The 20886-nt window shown below is 41.2% G+C and overlaps 2 protein-coding genes across 3 annotated transcripts in view; one reads left to right on the top strand and one right to left on the bottom strand.

The window, feature by feature from the left end:
- cacna2d4a (calcium channel, voltage-dependent, alpha 2/delta subunit 4a) overlaps positions 1-20886 on the bottom strand; it is an 81572-nt gene that overhangs the window by 29397 nt on the left and 31289 nt on the right. The window lies entirely within an intron of this gene.
- On the top strand, positions 5461-19703 carry lrtm2a (leucine rich repeat transmembrane protein 2a). Its single transcript, XM_028570986.1, has 7 exons — positions 5461-5581; positions 15854-16083; positions 16769-16894; positions 17469-17557; positions 17913-18070; positions 19162-19383; positions 19444-19703. Exons 1-7 carry the CDS (start codon positions 5503-5505, stop codon positions 19701-19703), a joined length of 1164 nt encoding a protein of 387 aa, XP_028426787.1. The 5' UTR covers positions 5461-5502.

Here is a 20886-nt window from a genome sequence, read left to right as displayed (position 1 = left end):
GCACTGTTACAAACACACCTACACAGACACACACATGAACATACAACAGCAGGTATGCACCTAACCAGTTATTATGACTTGGGCTATGACTCTTCATTGTATAATGTGATTTGTTTTGTCAAATAATCTGACATGATAGATCCCTTGAACAAGGCTTGAATCAAACCCCAGCCAACTGCCAAATGCTAATTCTTGCTAAGTGTGTGTGTGTGTGTGTGTGTGTGTGTGTGTGTGTGTGTGTGTGTGTGTGTGTGTAAAGAGGGAGTACAGGGTAGAGCTGAAGGTGAATAATTGGGCTGTGTGTTTACAGCTACACACACACACACACACACACACACACACACACACACACACAAACACCTGCCTTCACACATAGATAGACGTCCTCTTGAGTGCAGGTGTATTTCAATTTGGTGGCAAATTAGACAGAATTCCAGCCAAGTTGATTAGAAACTATTAGTCAAGCCAAGTAGGCATGTCACAAGAATGATGAAATGCTCTGAAAAAGGAGCTGAAGTGGGCACATCGAGCAAAGCTGTGCACGCATATGCAAATTCACACTCAGAGTAAAACCCAACACAATACTAAATGTTTGTGATGTACATTTTCCAGCTGTTATGCATTTATTATTAAGTTATTTTGTTTACACTCTTACTTTAACTTTGTCATGGTTAGATGAGACATGATGGGGAAGTTTAACTGGAGAAGGCAAAATACAAATTTGTCCAGCTAATTTAGAAGACTGAGACATAAAATCAGCATATACAGTACCTACAGTAATCATGTTTACATTCTTTTATTCACATTGTGATAGAGAGGGACGATCACGGTGGAGATGCTTACTGGAAATGGATTCGCTAGATCACAAAATATACATTTGTCAAGCATAAATAAAAAAAAAAGGACATTGCTGAGCCTTTCTTCATCTCACTTCCTCACTATCAACAATCCCTTCCTGCATCATAAACGTGTGGGACAAAACACAAGCAGACTAAGTTGACCCATCCCAGCTGGTGGTCTCTACTTGTTATCTCCGCCCCCAGGTGTGTGGTTACATTTTTGAGGAAATGCACGTCGGAGGCTCTGCACGAAGCCTCTGCAACCCCCCGCGGAGTATAAATCCGGCTTATGTGCGGACAGGAAACAGTTAGTGGAATAAACAGAGTGAAAAAATAGGACAGAAAGAGGAGAGGAGAGAGAAGAGGAACCCAGAGAAGGGGAGGTGGTGTTACTTGACTCCAACATGCAGGCCAATTTAGCACCCAAGTATTTACACGTGTGTGAATGTGTGCATGGGTGCATGTGTGGATTTTGGCTGCCCCTGTGTTCAGGTCAAATTGGTAAAAAAAGCTTTCTGAGAATAGCCTGACAGACAGGCTTACCACTAGACCACCCGTTTAACGTGATGGAAACTGATGGGCGAACTGTAGCATTTGACTGCAGAGGTGACCTTCTGCGACACCTCCAATACATCAACTAAGTGACAGTTCCAGCATGATTGTGCGCAATGTGGGCACATTTCATCATGTGCATTATATTTTTCTCATTTTTAACTGATAAAATGTTATGTCTGCATCTCTTTTTCATCCACTCCCATTCATTTCCAAAATGGCATAGAAAACAATGAGAAGCAAGCAATAAACAGGTATCTGGCTCTAAACCTGATATAAGCCCTGTTCACCATTTGTATCAATGCAGACATTTGACATGATTTTACTTTCTGCTCAGAAAGTCACACACTGCTTCCCAGCCAAACTGTTTTCCTCCCCAAAATAAATCAAAATAAAGAAACATAAAGCCATGAATCATTTGACAAATGGCCAACATGCACAACAAGGCAACACATACAGTTCTAAAGCTGAAGCAGGAATTAAAGATTGGTCACACAACTTGAAATTGGCGCAGAAATGTTTAGTTGAATGAACTACGACAAAGGAAAAAAAGCACTCATCTCAATGTGTGAAGAATGCTTTGTTTGATGTTCTACAGCAAGGGTGTCAAACTCATTTTCCCAGAGGGCCACACTGGAAAAATAGAATCACACCGATGGCCAGACATGTAGAGTTTATTTGTTTTTGTTTAGACTTTTTTGTGGCTTTCTCAGACATTTGTCACCTTTTTGTATATGTGTTGCTTTTTCCGACATTATTTGTATGCTTTTTGTCGCATTTTTGTTGACATTTTGTTGAATTCTGGGGGAATTTCTGAGTCTCAGTCGGCAAATCTGCCCAAATTCTGCTTTGAATGTCAGGTAATTGCATTTTAAGAAACACTTTCCTGTGTTTTTGGTTTGGTGCACAACTAGGCGGGCCAAAATGTATTGTGAACCGAAATTGACACGTGTTCTACAGTATATAAATAAAAAAATGGAAATCCGTAAAAAGGGTAATTACAATGGAGCTGTCTGTTAATCTTATTTCTCCTCTTGCATATACATACATACACTATATGTTTGAAAAAAAAAACAGCTCTGTGGCGCTACCATTTTGATCTTGAAATAAATTCACACCACCGAGCAAACTGAAAATTGAAAACATGTACAGCTAGAGAACAGAGAGGAATCTTCCCAAATTCCTTGAGTTCCCTTCATTTCTCATCTGTGCTTCAGAATTCGTCAAATGAAGCTCATGTGCTCATTTAAAAAGAACAACAGAAATTTCCCAGTAGAGCCTGGCTAATGTTACTTTAATTACATGCAGGAAATCCATCTGCCAAATATCCTCGGTACATGCCTCTGTTACTTTGTCAAGGAGAGGAAAGAGCCAGAGAGGGAGGGAAGGAATGAGAGAGAGGGGAAGGAGGGAAGGGAATAGTGCAAATTGAAAGATGAAGGTCATAAAGAAAGTGAAAGGATAGAGATGAAGAGATGATGGAGAGGAGAAGAGGCATAATATGCAGAGGGAATCTAAAGAAAGAAGGGAGAGAGCAAACGGATTAGGCAAGAGCTTTATATTTTGTTCAGTGTCTGGCAGGTACTAATAGCAATAATGATAACACAAATAGCACCACTGAGTGCGCACACACACACACACACACACACACACACACACACACACACACACACACACACACACACACACAAAACATTGCTGAGGTTGTGGAGGAGAATTTTAATGTCCTCTCCATTCACCCATTGCATTTTTTTTTTTACCTAACCATATTTCCTGTCTCGCCTACATTTCCTTTTTATCCTAGCTGTCTCTTTTCTACACTTCTTTTCCTTGTCATCACCCTCTCACTTATTTCACCTCTTCCCCCACTTCCTTTTCTTCTCCTCTCCTCCAGTTTCCACTAAAGCATGTATGACCAGTTGTAAATAACTCACTGACACTCTGAACAGATTGATGAGTGTTACTTTTAGAAGTGACAGCAGCTACTGTCTGTCTGCTTGACCATACGCATAAAAAGTTGAATTTACTGTCTGTCTATCTTCATCTAAATCCATCTATCATGTTTTCCTCTTTATATTTTTCCCTAACACATCCACTTTAACCTCCAAATATTCTCAATCATTTTTGCTTAACATGCCTATTTAAGGCGGTACAGGTGCTAATTTACATAATCAGTGCACACACATCCACAAATGCACATTCACCACCATTCAACTTTATGGCAAAATGAGCGGTGCAGGAAAAGTTTCCCCCACAAACTAACCCGCTAACCATGGAACAACAACCTAATCTGATTAGTGCGATATTTCACACACTGCTGATTGGGTTTTGATGATGGAAAATAGGAAAAAAAGATGCATGTCACAGCAGCACTCCAGCATTTTCAAAATTACACTGATTGGCCCATGGGGTGCGAGTCAATTTGCTTGCATCAGCCATTTGGTATTGAGGTTCCAACGAGCTTTCTCCCATGGTAATTTCCCACTCGTCAAACCTATTTTCACTGTAATGACTCAACAGTGACAAGAAGACTCATCTTTTTCAAAGCATGTGGGATATGTTTCATTACACTGCTGTAATTGGACTGGGTCTTTTTTTTTCCTCAACTTTTTTCTCAATATAAAAGTCCATCAATCACAATGATAACATCAAACTAATTGCAACCAATCAACCATCATATTAGTACAGAAAACACAATGACAACTAAAAACAGGAGAAAAAACAATATCATAACTATACAACTAACTTTATTGCATACAACAGTAACAAGACATTCCAGATGAGTCAATCATTGAGATGCAAGGGTAGTTTTAATTCTAACATTATTCTATCAACAGACATTTATATCGATAGTCTGGCATTATAATTTATTTGCCTCAGGTGTACTGTGGAGTGTGTAAGACTACTTTTAATGGCAGGCTAGCAGATACTGTTGACTTGCGCTAGCCTAGCACCAGCGAACTCTGCAACTGGAAGGACTGGATGAAAAGTGTTGAAAACGGTCTCCACTGATAAATAACACACTGGCTAACTTGGAAATGAGGTCCTATGTCCAAAATTCTGAACCACGCCTTTAAACTTGTATATAGTTTGATGTGAACAGTCTTGAACAGTTAATTTTCTTTAGTGGAAAGTTTGTTGATTATTTTTAACAGATTTGCTGAGGTGGATCATATGAATGACTTCAGAGATTTCAGAGCTGATATAATTTATGGAATCAGTTTGACACCATCATCTCCAACACATTAGAATTTCAGGAACTGGATGTACTCTCGAGGTGACATGTTTCTTGCTGTTTACTCAGAATTCACTTTAGGTTTACTATTGCTGTGTTACCTTTATTTATTTAGCGAAGAGGTCAACATGTTAGCATCACTCTACTGTCTCCTGCCTTGCCCAAAGGTACTTTGGCAGTATCACACATACAAACAGATCCAATTTCTTTTTTATTTTCCCCATTAATTCTTTCTCTTCCTTTTTCACGCTTTTTGTTCTGTCCATATGTCTCATTTCTGAGTTAATGTCTTTTCCCTGCCTCTCTACCTTTCCCCTCTCTCTCTCTTCCTCCCCTCTCTCCGCCTGTTTCACACTCCCTTTGTTTCTCTGTGTGTGTCAGTCTCTGCTCAGACAGTAGCAGTAGGGGGTCTGTCTGTGGGAAAGGCAAACTGATTGTGTAAACTGCCAAAGACACACACATCTATTATTTATGCCTGGGGGGGTTGCTTGCGATGCTTGCGCACATGCACTTACGCACACATACAGTACATACACACAAAAGATAGCATAGGTGCAAACATGCATACGCACAGAAATACACTTTTAATCTATGCTGGGAAGCCTTCTGGCAAACACACAGACACAGCACCTGCTGCTTTAGCCTTCTTGGCTGCTGGTGTATACGGGTGTGTGTATGCATGTGCACATTACTTTGTGTAGTCCTGTGCAATAACAATATGATGTGATACTGCCTCATCTGTCTGTCTCACTCATTTTTTTTTTCTCTCCTCAGGTGTTTTGGTGTAGCTTTTTGCAGTCACCGCCCTAGTGGAGGCTGCAGGCATGGTGGCTTGACGCCCCCATAGCCCCGCCCCTCTGACAGAGGAAGGCTGTCATGCCCCCCCACACCCACCCCCCTGGGGGCATCGGCCTGCCCTCACCCAGCTCTACCACCCGCCACCTGGCCAGACCTGGTGAGTCGACAAAAGCAGATGAAAAAGATGAGAGAGTTAAGAAAAACAATCAAGAAGAGGAGAAAAAAGTGCTCTGTTCCTACTCAACTCTGCTCTATTTTTTTATTTTAAATTGTACTCCTAACCACACATGAAAGGAGAAACGCTGTCTGTTTTGACAGCTGCTAATGTTAGCATGCCCAGACACACACACACACACACACACACACACACACACACACACACACACACACACACACACACACACACACACACACACACAGAGGGTGAGGGCATTGAGCCGGCTTTGGCCACGTGCCAAGTCCTCCAGTGAAATGCCACATTACTGGATGTATTAATACAGCCAGCAGTCTGTGGAAACAAAACAACTTGGGAAGAGAATGATGGGGGAGAGACCTGCAGGTTATTTGTCTCTCTTCCTATGCATTTTACCTTCTTTGTTTCCCTTTCCTTTTTTCCCCCTTCTCCTGTCCTTTCTTTTTTCCCCTCACATTTTTCTCTTCTTGGTTTCACACACACACATATATATATATATATATATATATATATATATATATATATATATATATATATATATATATATATATATATATATATATATATATATATATATATATATATATATATAAGAAGACATATACGTCTCTTCTTCCCTCTATCTCTAATTTTCTGCCCACAGCCCCCGTCTCTCTCCCCCACAATTTGTCTCTCTTTTATACCACTCAGTCAAAACAAAAATCTGTCGGAAGTTGGGTGGCATAGCAACAGATATGACAGCTGCGTGTTGTGGATTAGACAGTGGAGTGGATGGATCTTGCTCTCTGAGAGACTCCAGACACTTCCTCAGCTAATACGCAAACATGAATTGAGCTCCTTTCTGCATTCTTACTGTCTTTTGTTATACATCGGACACAAACTTGACACAAAAGGTGCACACATGCCGCAGTCTCTGTAGGAAATAAATGGCTTTACATTAAAAAGAAGAGACCATGAAAACGGGGATCTTTGTCTTCTTGTTGGAGAGGTATTATTGTTCCAAAGGTGTCTGGCAAAAACGCCCCCACAAACTTCTGTGCAACAGGGGAGACACTAAATAACAGGGCAACACTATCTGTCAGACCCTCCACACACCCACACAGTACCTCTAAATCGATAGAAACACCTCCCTCTGGGCTACCCGATCTCCCTCCATCTCCATCACCTCATACCTCTTCCTTTCTCTCTTCACCTGTCCTCTACCTTTTCTTCATTCTTTCATCCATCTCTGCATTAAATTCAGTTCAATATAACTGCACGATCAGTCTCAGTTTCCCTCTCAGTGTATTTCATTGGGTTTTCTCAACATAAATATAATAAATAAATAACAGTATTGCTAAAGCCTTTTAGGAATAAGAATCTAAAAAGGTTCTCGTTAGTCACCGTCTCTTTCATGCAATTATGTTCTTTGCATTAAGGTAACACAATATTGCCAAAACTAATTAAACTATTTAAAAAAAGATTGCCATTGTCTCTCTCACTCAGCTCAATTCTTCCTTGACACAAAACGTGCATAATCAATACTGCCAAGTATTTTCAAAACAGGTGTTTTCTCTGCCTCTCTCCTTTGCTTTTTCACTGTCTCTGTATTTTTCTCATAAAGCTTGGAAGCTCTCTGATCTCTGCTGTTAGTCTTCAAGATCCTCACACACTATTATACACACACTCACACACAAACACACGTCCCAAGTGACTGGAAGATAGGAGAAGAAAGGGGTAAGGCATCCCATCAAATCAGAGCCAACAAATATGTCAGATTAACAGTTATTACAGTACAGGGAAGGACAGAGTTCAGATCATCAAGGATCTGTCCTTTAAAGCTGAGTTCATTTAGAAATAGAATTTGACAGACAGAGGATACAAAAGATTAGTTTCCATTTAGTATTCTGGTAATATAGTGCAAACTTTTCAAATGTTGCAAAAATCAAATGTGTGCTTTCATCAGCAGGACTGAAGAAAAAGATTTCAGAGGGACAGTAAAAAGATCAACAAGAAAAATGAGTGTTGGCATTCTTCAGTGTCACCAGTGTTGGCCATATTTTTCAACTAATGGCTAATGGTTGTAACCTTCATGAGAAAGAAAGTGTTATTACTTTTCTGAAAGGTGGTGGAGAATGCTTAGTTCATGGGTGTTTTTGAGAAAGGGAGATGTGAGATTAAAGAGGTGTAGTGAAGGAGAAAAGACAGTTTTGAAAACAAAGGAAGAAGGAGGAGATGCCATATGGTGCCTCCAGGCCTCCATGATACCAGAATACTGTCTCATCTGACACAACACACATTTGCATACAAGCAGGCATGAATTCATTCCTATTCACACATAAACACACACCGTAGCTTATCTGGTCCGCTGTGCGTGTTTATGCACCTTGTTGCAGTTCCAAACAAAGCTGGCAGATTAACTGACCACATAATCAAAAGAGTGACAGACAAAGTGACAGAGAGAGAGGGTGAAAGGAGAGAGGATTTGGCTTTGAATAGATACGATGACTGAGGTTAAAACATTTGGTTTATAATACCACGAGTACAGCTGTAAAACAGTGCTGTGACTAAAGGAGTAGCATAAGGTTTGGAAGTCAAAACTAACTTTCTGTCTGCCTGCAGCAGCTAATCTGGCTGTTAAATTGATTGGACACATTACTTTAAGACATCGGTCAGCTGTGAGAAGGTATCAACAAACCAAATTCATACTGGGTGGTTAGTAGCTGGTGGCACTTTTCAACCCTACTGGGATGATGGGTTTGGCATGAAGCCACAGCAGTGTGACAAAGTGTGTGTGTGTGTGTGTGTGTGTGTGTGTGTGTGTGTGTGTGTGTGTGGCATTAGGCTTGGAGTGGAGACTGATCCTTTATTGTTACATGAGACTTGAGTTAAATAGAAACTGGAATGACAGCTTGTAGGCAAACAATCCAAAGCATCTGGCAAATTCAAGTATGTAATCAATAGCCATTTTAATATAATTGAAAGTTATTTCGATAATGAGGAACCACATGTACTCACAAGGAGTAAACTTTAAAACAAGGTTTCTCCATTGAGGGGCAACTTGAATTTTATTCTTCAATTTTCTACTATAAACATGTATTCTTGTCCTCTCTCCTACAGAGGTTTATAACATTGATCTTTCTAGGAATACAGAAATATTATCCTCTAACACGGCACTGTGGCTTTGACCCCTGACCTCCTTAGTGGCAGTGGCATGTAATGTTTGTGATCTAGGAATTAACATATAGTTTATTGTTGCGGTGACATTACGTCAGCTTGGCTACTAGCGTTATGTAGGAATTAGAAAATTGCTTCAGCTAGGGTGTCCTTGAACTAGCTCCCAGCTGGACATATGCCTTCAGAAACCTGCATGCACATTATTATTTATTCCCCCTTCTCTTCTGGCCACAGTATAGTTTGATGCGGATACAACAGGAATGTGCCAGATGAAACAAACAAATACATGGTATTGGCCCACTTTCAAAGGACATCTGGAAATCTGGATCATCCTCTGCACTTGCCGAGTGATATGGAAATAATTCAATTAAATTGTATTTATAGTGTCAAATCATAACAGAAGTTATCGCAGGACACTTTATAGATAGAGTAGGTCTAGACCACACTCTATAATTTGTAGAGACCCAACAATTCCTCCCAAGAGCAAGCATTTGGTGCGACAGTGGCAAGGAAAGGGCCCATTCTTGGGGAGAAATAGTACTTTACTCACCAAGTAATCATAGAAAATGACTGATAATGGTCCTGAATAATATAGCCATTTGAGATATGCTCCATTCCACACTCCGCACGCCTCTGAAAAGGGCATCCAATTAGCATGATAAGAGATCTCAAGTAGTGTACAATCAAGTCTAATATTAGAATTTGAGTTACTCAAATCTATCTATCTATCTATCTATCTATCTATCTATCTATCTATCTGCAAACAACAAATAACCACCTAAAAACTCCGGAAACCAAAACATGACAACTATCTCTCACAATATTGTGTGTGTTTGTGCGCGCATGGTTTGGATCAATACCATCTGTCTATCCATCTCTTTTCAGGAATGAGTGGGCATACATTACGACTTGTCACACATCCAAGGCAGAATCTATTCTATTCTAGTCACACTGATGCGGATGTGACAAATCAAAAGCCAAGCATCCTTTATTTTCTCTCCAAATTCTGAATGTATTCAGCCTTGGACTGAGGCCCAGTTGAGTGGTCAGTAGAAAGCAATGCCACATCCATCAAATAGATGTTGTGACAGTGAAATATGTAGCAGTGGATTTGTTGAAACTGGCCTAAAAGTATGCTTTACTGATAATTTATTATAATTTTTATTCCCTTTTTTTCGCCTTTGTTCCTATCTCTTTATCTTTCCCCTTCTTTGTCTTTCCTGTCACTCCTGCTAATTAATAGCCACTATCACAAAAACAATGTCATTGCATGTCATACTCTCCCATGGGCCATGCTTTCATGTTTGTGTGTCACAACAAATTGATACAGATAGGCAGATCAGCCTAAATTTTCCCCCCTCACCCCACCAAGTCAAAATAATGATTCTGTCTTACCGATGCAGAATTCATCCCAGGAGAAATGGACAGGGGAGGCAGGGAGAGAGAGAGAGAGAGAGAGAGAGAGAGAGAGAGAGAGAGAGAGAGAGAGAGAGAGAGAGAGAGAGAGAGAGAAAGAGAGAGAGAGAGAGTAGATGGGAGAGAAATGGAGGATGAGAGAGGGACAAGAGTAAACAGCGAGGGGAGAAAGACAGAAATAAAGAGAAATATTTGAAGTAAACCCATAGGGGCTAATAAATAAAGTATAAAAAAGAAGATTTTGGAGGACTACTACAACCTCTCCTTTTCTCCTCACACTGTCAGCAGGAGTAGCCTACAGCCAAAATCCCTACACCCTGTTCCTGCTTATCCTCAACTGATGTACGCATGTGTCAGTGAGTGAGTGTGTGTGTGTGTGTGTGTGTGTGTGTGTGTGTGTGTGTGTGTGTGTGTGTGTGTGTGTGTGTGTGTGACCATGACTTCCTGTGTGTGAGTAAGCATTTAAGTGCCCAAGAGTCAGGCAGAAAGGTTTTGTGCGTGAGAGAAAAAATATTATGTGGGTTAAATGATGGGGATTTTGATGTGAACCACAAACTTCTCCCTCCTTATTTCTCCTCTTTTCTTTTTTACCAAGGTCTATAGCACTTGGTTGCTACGGTAACACAGCATTACTATGTCAATGTTGAAATAATGCGGTGACACAACTGGGACCTCGATATTATACTGTATGTGTACGAGTGTTGTGTATTCTTTTATATCTGTTTCTAAGCCTTACACAGAAAAGCCACGCATACAGTGAGATGGTAGACAGTATAGTGTATAAAGGGATTCAAACACACACAAACATTCAAGGCGAGCACACACACTTTCTAACCACACGCTGGCTGGCTATTTTCCATCTGCTAACTAAATGAGGACTCAGGTTACAGTGGAGATCAGACATGTAACAGCCTCTGACAAATTACACAGACACCGTTGCTGTAGAAAGACAGGCTACACAGTGTGTTGAGATATTACAGATGGCAGATTACACATCAGATATGACGAATAATAATTTTTAAGATACTTCTCTGTTACTCAAACAAGTGAAGAAATTATCACATATCCACTATGCCTCTTATGACTGCTGACACAAATATCTTCAACGTTTTATATCATTACTTTAATAAAACTGGATCCTTGCAGCCAAAATGTAAGCGTGACTACCATGCATACAATATAATAATATGTTGTCAACAATATGCCACCATTATTGCTCCTACTGAAGGTACTAGTTGATTTGAGGAAGACCAACCAGTGTACAGTTGATACACATTGACCTCTTTTTTTATCATGCTTTATTGTATTCAAAACATTTTTAATGATGAAGCCCCTAAAATTCCCACTGAGGAGATTCAGCGTTGGTAAATACATGCAAATGAAGGCATACTGTAATGTTGTATCAGGTAATGTAGCCGGTATTGGGAGTCACAGGAGTTAAATCTAAACTCCTTGAGTGAGACTCCTGCACAGAGGACCATGTGAAACATTAACATTAAAAATTAACTCTGTTGCATGGAGGGCAGCTGGTCGTTCTAGTAATAAGATAGCAGCGAGTCCGTCGCTTGCATGGAAAACAGCTTGGCCCCTTGGTAACATGCAACTGGGCTCAGTAACAAAGATGCCTGCGGTGATTACATCATAGCTGGGTCCAGTGTCACCCAGGGGCCCCTGGATATAAACTTACAAACAGCTGAGGCCCCAGAGTTGTCAAGCAGTGTTGCCTAGGTGACACTGTCAAACATCCCCACATTTACAGGAGTCGTATGACTCTTCATGTGAAGGTGACAAACACTCAAAATAAATGGCAGTAGAAAAAAAAGATGTCTGTGTAGATTTGTGTGTGTACCATAATCCTGCAACTTTGTACAGAACTAAATAGGCAGAAAGTACTACAAGACACCCAAGTGACTGCACACAGCATGACACACATACATACAAATGACCACGCAAACATACACTTACAGACAGTTAATTATCCCAATTCAAAGATTACCTACGACCTGTGTTATTTGAACCCTTTCACAACTTCAAACACACTCGTACACAGACTGTAGATGGGTGTGCCAGTTACCATGCCAACTAAAAGAAAGCTGACAACTACTTGGGGGTGTTGGGAGTCTACTGGGCAATACTGCTCTAAGAGTTGCCTCAGAAGTCTTCAATCAAACAGGAACATGGTGTTGCATTTTAATGTCGTGTCTCAGTTTGTTAACCATAGCTGAAAGCATTGCCAGCCTACATTTGCCCTAAATGTCAGCACTTTTACGGTATGTGTTTGGGAATTCTTATAAAAGATTCAGTCTGAAGTCTGTTCGTACTGAATTAAACTGCACAGAACCACTTAAGACTTATTTGGACTGAACCTCCCTATCTTCCTCTGACTGTGGCTGAATGTTTTCCTTCTGGTTTGGCTGTGTGGAGCGCTACAGCAGAGAGGATTTGGAGCAGCTAAAATAAGCCAAAACAACAACTACCTCCTCCATGAGAGCAGCTAAAACCACTCATAAATGTTGGAAGATAGGCTTCAGCACTGAGGAAGGGTGGGAGGGGGTGAGGGGGAGTTATAATGTACAGTAAGAGAGGGAGAGGAGAGGTTGTGGTTAGGAGAAAAGAATGAAAGAGTAAGGGCAGAAAAAGAATAACTTTGCAAAATAAAGTCCATACCTCAGGCTGAGAGAGATGAAAAAGTGAACAAAGATGACCGGAATTTGAAATATGACATGATATGAGTGAAAAGCAGCAAAGTGTACACAGTTTCTGTCTCTTCCCGGCTCTCTTTCACTCTCTCTCTCTCAGTTGTATAACAGTACTTCTACCTCTGAACTACATTCTCCTAACAAATCTCCCGCACTACTGTACCTTTTCAAACCTGTTCTAGGAAATTCACAGCCACTGTGCAGCAAAATCCTTCTAGATTCCTACTGAGCTGCCGCAGTGAAGATTGGCCCTCTGAAGCATTTCCACCACAAAGTACAATGGCACAGGATGCTTCAGGATACTTCAAAATCTGTTCTTTCATCCATTTATGAAGTGGTGTTAATTTTCCCAGAGATTAGGATTATACTGCCGGATGGAGCAGAGAGGATAATAGTTACAGGAACAGGGAGGGAGAGGTCACACCCTGATCTTTCTTACAAGGCCACAGTCTTTACTTTCTGACCCCTTTTGGTTCGGAATGTAAAATGGGGCAGTGTCCTGGTTATGGGAGGTCATGTTCTGTCTGACTGGCAGTTAAAAGCTGTCTGATAAAAGATGCTATTTCTAGACCGTTGTCAGTGTGTTTTCACACAACTATACAATGTAGTTTCCAGATGTTTCCACAAAGTGTTATGCAATACAATTTCTAATCGCCATGAAACCTTTCAAGTAACAAAGATTAGTGAGATAAATATAATCAAACTAATCTCTGAATTGTGACATTTTGTGTTTGCACAAAAATGATGCATATTATTACCTTTGGAGGGGTTGAGATGCATACAAAAAAAAAACTTGTGTGTTCCAATTTGTTTTAAATCTAAATTCCGATTGTAAAGAAATGCTGCTTTTGCAATTCTCACTGCACTTTCATTTGCATAGATTTTAATTCAGACATGACTCACATAAAATGACTCCTAATTAAAGCAGTTGTTATACAATTTGGGAAATGAACCTATTCATTTTCTTTACGAGTTAGATGAGAAGATCGATACCACTCACATGTAAGGACAATAAACATCAAGCTACAGCCAGCAGCCAGTTAGCTTAGCTTAGCATAAAGACTGGAAACAGGGAGAAACAGTTAGCCTGGCTCTGTCAAGAGGTAAACAAAACTAAACAAAATAGCACTCTTTAAGCTCACTTGTCTAAACATTTTATCATGTTTCTTTAATCCGTACAAAAATCTAAGTGTGAAAACCACATGTGGCATTAGGGGGGTTATGTGTCGGACTATTTCATGTCCGGACACAGTAACTTCCTGGAGTCTGATGTCCCCGTGAGCTCGTCAGGCGACCAACGGGCTAGCTGTTTCTCCATGCCTCCAGTCTTTATGCTAAGCTAAGCTAACCGGCTGCTGAGTATCTACATATTTCCCAAAAGGTATTTCCCAAAATGTCAAACTGTCCTTTCAACAATGTTTTGATGAGCTTAAAGAGGTGATAAAAAATTCAACTACTAGATAATTTTCTCAAATCATTCAGCATTACTCATCATTTATGATTAATTAAGTTCACTGTCTGTTCTCACTTGAAGTCTATTTATGACCAGTTTAAAGGGAATAAAAATGATTTTAATGGGATGTTTAAAGCATCCTCTCAACTCTCTCTCTCACTGCGCCATTACAAGTCTCAGGGCCAGAGGAAAGTCGCCTTACTTTAGAAGAATGAGACGACTTTCATGATGCAATCACTCATATCGTCGGATTTTCATGACAATTTTAACATATCAGAATGTGGAGTGTCCAGTAAAGGGCTATTTCATCACACTTACGGCAAATGTGGTGAAAGGGAGTGAGAGGAAAGAGGGAGAAAATGAGAAAGAGAGCAAATTTAGAGAAAAACAGATGGACTAAGAGAGAAAATACAACAGGGAGCGGGTGACACAGTGTGACAAAAGGCAATGGCACGCTAAGAAATAGATGCTAATAATATGCAGATGATGCAAGTGATGAAATCTGCTGTTGAAGCAAACCGTCTTGTCGGGAAGTAAAAAAGTGCTGTGTCTGTGTCTGGAGTTTAGACAGAGTAGTTTTCTTAATGTCACGCTTTGTTGGTGCTTAACACACACACGCACAGGCGCACAAGCATATGCCCACACACACATACACAGAGAGATAAAGCATAAGTCGTGCTGATAAGCCATTGGACGGAAACAAAGTCAGCCACTGTAACGAGACACTGAGGGAATACAGAGCAGTGCCGAGAGACTCGAAGTGAAAGAGAATGAGAAAGATAGAGACTAAAGTGGGCGAGAGAGAATTACAGAGTGAAGAGACAGACAGATGCAAATACAGACAGACAGACAGACAGGGAAACAAATGAATATGAAAAGAAATTAATGAAAAGGCCTGAATTGTTAGATACAAAAACAGACAGAAAAGGAGCAAAAAAAGACGAACACAAAAACTAGAAAGAGAATGAAAAAGGAACAGAGAGAAAGGAAGAGATAGTATGAGTGGAAATGGTGAAATAACTATAGTCTGAAGAAAACAATAAGTCAAAAATGAAATAAAACAGAAGGGATTTTCCTCACGAGTGTGACTGCCTGTGAGATGCAGTAAACGTTCACACAGAAAGACAAAGAAAAAGACAAAGCCTGACACACTCAAAAATACAAGACGAAACAAACAAGTAGAGCTTTTTTTTTGAAAGAGCTGTCTTTGTGATTAGACTGATGCCTTAAATACAAATATGTAGAACTAATCTTATCTCTTTTTTGCATGTTTTTAGACAACTGTAAAAGCTTCTGTGAAAGCTATAGTCCTGGTTTCTAACAATCATTTCCATTTCAAACCACTCACTCCATCCTTCAATTCATTCCTTTTTACGTGTCTGCTTATTACTTTAACTTTCTCTGCAGTCCTCTGTACACATCCCCCTGATTGGTTTCCACACTGAAAATATAATTCACTGAAAAAATAACCATGTTTGTTTTCTCTCTTTCCTCCTCTTTCTTGTCTTCAAGTCTTCCTCTGTGTCCTCTGCCTCGTGGCGACACTGCTGCCTGCAGCCTCCGCCTGCCCTCCTCCCTGTCTCTGCGACTCAGACAGCCTGGTGGTGGACTGCGGGGGCCGGGGTCTCTCCTCCCTGCCGCCCCTTCACCTCCTGCCTCCATGGAGCCGCTCCCTCCTGCTAACCAACAACAAGTTTGCCTCGCTGGGAGCCTCTGCCTTCGCTAACCTCTCCTCTCTGGAGGTCTGCAGCCATTTTTTATTGTTGTCAGTGGAATTTTTATTCTCCTAGAAGTTGAACATGTTGCGTTGTTATGTTGTTGTTTACCATGCTGTGCGCAGTGTTTTCCCCAGGACAATAAGTGATCATTTGTTTTCAAGGTTTTGCAGGGCTACTCATCATTAGAAATATTGTGTGCAAAGCACAGCCCAGTTGGAATTCAAAATGTAAGAACTAAAACTGATGGATCGTTACTGCAACTGCAAAAAATAAGATAAAAAAAAAGGCTGGGTAACTGCTAGCTCATTAGTCACAACCGCTGGCTGCTGTTTATTTCCAATCTTAAATCCTGTTACGGTTTGTTATTTAGCACATCAGATACAATGGATTGGGTCAATTCACTGTCAATGCTTAATGTACAACTCCCTAATTAGCTGAACTGAAAGACAATTTACTTCCACACTGCTGAGCATCTATCTGCTGTAAAGAGTTTGTTCTCCATTCTGACTGATTGTTACATTGGTGATCTAGAGTATGGAGATTTTTACACGTATCCTACCATTGCACTTGATATCAGTGCCAGTTTAAGGTTCAATATAAAATGTCATTCGTCATGTCAAAGTCATTTTCAATAAGAGCATCAGACACGTGGTGTGTTAAATGCAAAGGTGTATATGTAAGTGAAAATGTATTTTTTTGTGTATTTTAGGAGCTGGACCTCTCTAATAACTACCTGGATAATTTGCCAGGTGGATTATTCAGAGACATGTCCAACCTGACAAGACTGACTCTGCACAACAACTCACTAACTGTAATGGACAGAGACCTCTTCCAGGTAGGCACTGTAGATTACATAACACCATATCTAATACAGCTCACTGACAAGACAAGCCTTATTCATACTAAGAATCATACAGAACATTGTGCTAAATTGTATACAGTCATGCACAGTGTGAGCTATAGCACCAGATTATTCAATCCACCAAAATACTACAGCATGTGAATGAAGAAAGAAGCTGATACCACTAACTGATAAACTGTTTCAGCTCCTGGGCAAGGCTCGACAGGCTCCATTTAGGAGTAGAGCCAACCTAAGCAGATATAGTACATGACTGGGATCCTGTCCAGGTAGTAAATTAGTAATAAACCGTTTGCTCAACACTTTCATCCACTTTTATCTGAACCAAGGCAGTCTGCAGGGTGAGCTTGTGTCATGACTTTACTTGGGATCCTAAATTTAACAAGATTAGCCCATCGAGGGACGAGCTGTGCCCCTTGGAAACAGTAAAAGAAGCCAATAATACTAATAGATTTTATAATTATAGAGTTTGGGGGAAAGTATACACTACAACACCATACTGTATGAGCAAAGATGACTAAACAGAGAGCTTGTTTTGATGTTTCTACAGGGTTTGGGGGGTCTTCAGAGTCTGGATTTATCCCTGAATGGCCTGTCCTCTGTTCCTCTGGGGCTACTGGATGAGCTGCAGAGCCTCAGGTAGAAATCAACACTTAACAACAATTCATGTGCTATTACAGACCCCCATAGCAACACTAGTGTTAGATCACATTGTTTACATTATGAACACTATTACCATCCACCAGCTAGGATTTCAAATCAAATTAAAATTAAATTAAATACTCCTTATGTTAGAAATTACAACTTGCAAATGATAACACAATATGATCATATCATCAATATACAATTACAATGGAATTCAACATATTGAAGTATTGCCCAGTAGTGGTTGTACACTACATGTAGTAGCTGCCTGCTTTAAACATCAGTGCCACAAGGGTAAAGTTGTCTCGAGTTAAGAGAGTAAATGAATGTTATTCTAATTATTTCATAGGTGGCTGTCTCTAGCCGGTAACAGGCTTCATGGTTTGGAGAGGGCAGCGTTTGAGCCGCTTGCCAACCTACGACACCTGGAACTGGGACACAACCCCTGGGAATGTGACTGCAACCTCCGCGATTTTAAACACTGGATGGAGTGGCTGCTGTACAGAGGTAGATGTTTGATTGTATGTTACAGGAGCTTTGAAAGGGTGATATGACATGTGTACTGTGTGTGTTACCCACGTGTCTCTGCAGGCTGTAAATACATCAGATAACCACAGCTGCTCTCTGCTCTCTCTTCATGTGTAAAAATCTACATTCACCTCAGCGCCTCGGGCCTCAGCTGCCCCGCTAATGAAGCGTCTCTTCTCTTTTCTGCTCCATTCTGCTCTTTGCTTCATTCTACTCTCTTCTGCTTTGCTGGGCCCTACTCTCCAGCTCAGCTTCAGTACAGTCAGATAAAGATGGACGGACATGATGATTTAATAATCGCCAGAGCAGCAGAGAAGAATTACAAGGAGACATTTTGTAGTTAAACATGAACGCATGTCAGTAGCTGTTAAAAGGGTAGATAATGCACGATATGTTGTAGAAAGTAAGACAAAGCATCGAACAAGTGCGAAATGCTCGGTGACAGCAGTCTGTGTTGACTTCTATCTCCTGCAAACTACTTCAAGTACACACGGTTGGGATGTTTGGAGTTATTTGGAGAGCGAGCTCTGTTTGCAGAAGGGATTCTTTTGTCGCACGCCGAGATAAAAGCATCTGGCTAAATACCACTTGCTCGTTCTATCTTTCTGTTGTCCTCCGCCTTCATCTCATTGTTTCTGTTGCTTTACGTATCTGACGCCGAGGGTGAAGGATCAATGGCTTTCTAACACGCAATCTGGAGCCGAATACTATGTGGAGACAAATGCAGCACGTGATGATAACAAAGTAGATCACCCACCCTCCTGCCGCCTGTGGGAATTAGTGAGTCAGATATTTTTTGCTTCCACACAGAGCTCTGCTAAAGCTAGGCATGTCATCTCATGAATTATAGAAGGGCTTATTTGAGGCTATCTCCAACTTAGTGTAGAGGGCACGGCAAACTCTGTGTGTGTGTTAAGTGATGTATGACTCATCCTAGTGTTTGCACAACCACCCCACTCTCTATCGCTTCCCCTCTCTCAGTTAATTGGTAGTGCTTTACAGGCATAAGGCATTTCATAAATGACCTCTCCCTGTCCTCCTGTCTCTGCACCTCTTTCTCTCTCCGTCAGGGGGGAAGGTGGACGCGGTGGAGTGCACGCTACCGAAGGATCTGCGTGGGCGAGACATCCGCGGCGTTCCGGTGGAAATGTTCAACTACTGCCTCCAACTTGAAGATGAGAATGGGGGAGGAGGTGAGGGTTCCCGTTCTGGACAAGGAGGCGTTCCTCCCTGCAGCAGGAACGCTCTTAACCCCAGTGGGGCAACACCAATTTCTGACAACAGCCACACTGGTCATGACTCCTCTTCAAACATGGGAGGTGGAGGAGGAGGAGGAGGTGGTGGAGGCGGAGAGGCAACTCCGGATTGTGTCCGTGCCCGTTACCGACCCGTGAGCGTGCGCCGCGCCATCGGCACAGTTGTGATTGCCGGAGTGGTGTGCGGCATCGTTTGCATCATGATGGTTGCAGCCGCGTGTTACGGCTGCATCTACGCCTCGCTGATGGCCAAGTATCAGAGAGAGCTGAAGAAGAGGCAACCACTGATGGGAGACGGAGACGGAGACGCAGACGGGGAGGATAGGGAAGAGAAACAGATCTCATCTGTGGCCTAGAGGAGTGAAGGGATGGGGGGGGGGGGGGGTTGCCATGTCAAAGGGTAAAGGTTGGAAGGGGTGAAAATTAAAAAGGGCTCGAGGAGGAGAGAGATGGAAGAGCTTGTTTTATGCACACAGTCAGTTATGGTATCTCTCCCTCTGACTCTCAAACTGACACCTTTCTCCCACTTTGTCTTCCTTTCTTTGCCCTCTTTCTATTTTTAACCTTCTTCCTCTGTCCCTCTCTCTAACACCTCACATACAAATACTTTATCTGTTCCCTGATTCTCTCTTCCATTTGGAGCCATTCTCACTGCAGTATTTGATACTAATCATCACTCCAAATCGCCCATCAACCACCTACAGTACTGCAGGTCTTGGCTGCTGCTGAATTCACGATTAAATTAGCTGAGAGATAAATGATTTGATACTCTCTCCAGTATGAAACATATAAGCTGTTACAAGACACTTGTGGTGTACATTGGTCATTATTAGTAAAACTGGATACAATTTTCAGGGATATACAGTATGTATGGTGTCGATTGGAACAATATTCACAGTTGTTGTAATTAGGAAGTGCACAGCTCTAGTTGGTTTGCATCTTTCTCCTCCTCATCCTCTCCAATGCCAGTAGTTCCTCCAAAAACCAGGACCCCAACCCAGATCCCTTCACCCTCATCTGGCCTAATGCTCCTCTGACGTTCCCTTGGACCTCCAAGTCCCAAAGAAACAACCAGTGTTGGAAAGCTTGGGGTAATTAGGGAAGCATAATGGATAAACACAACGAGATGTCATTTATGTAGTCAACACACCTCTCTAGCACTTTGTTGCAGAGAGAATACTGGGGATACATACAGATTATATGTTAATAGAGTCTCGTGTCTCCTGAGACTTGTTAGGGATGTGTAATACGGAACAGGAAACCATTTGGACTGACAAAATGATCATTCATGGAAGGCTAGACCTTTCAAATACAAGAGGTCAGAGACAACAATTAGATATTCTACCCTATTAGGACCAGATCAGTTTCTCTCTGGATCTTCTCTGGACCAATAACATCCTCCAGGTGTCACAGACTGGAGCTGTGAATACGATTCAATCATTTCAAAGTGGAACAAACCATTTTAACTGGAATTTGCTTGGAATACTTGCTTACTTGATGCTTGTTAAATTATTATGATCAGTATCTGAACAGATGAAA

This window comes from Perca flavescens, chromosome 23, assembly GCF_004354835.1.
Source record: "Perca flavescens isolate YP-PL-M2 chromosome 23, PFLA_1.0, whole genome shotgun sequence".
Taxonomy (NCBI): Eukaryota; Metazoa; Chordata; class Actinopteri; order Perciformes; family Percidae; genus Perca; species Perca flavescens.
The sequence above is the reverse complement of the archived record's forward strand: the minus strand, read 5'-3'. Positions and strand labels throughout refer to the sequence as shown.

What these genes read in the sequence shown, in the direction of transcription:
- lrtm2a (XM_028570986.1), top strand. Translation starts at nt 5,503, where the DNA reads ATGCCCCCCCACACCCACCCCCCTGGGGGCATCGGCCTGCCCTCACCC. An exon ending in CCGCCACCTGGCCAGACCTG is followed by an intron (nt 5,582 to 15,853) that starts GTGAGTCGACAA and finishes CTTGTCTTCAAG; the next exon opens with TCTTCCTCTGTGTCCTCTGC. An exon ending in GGAGTGGCTGCTGTACAGAG is followed by an intron (nt 18,071 to 19,161) that starts GTAGATGTTTGA and finishes TCTCTCCGTCAG; the next exon opens with GGGGGAAGGTGGACGCGGTG.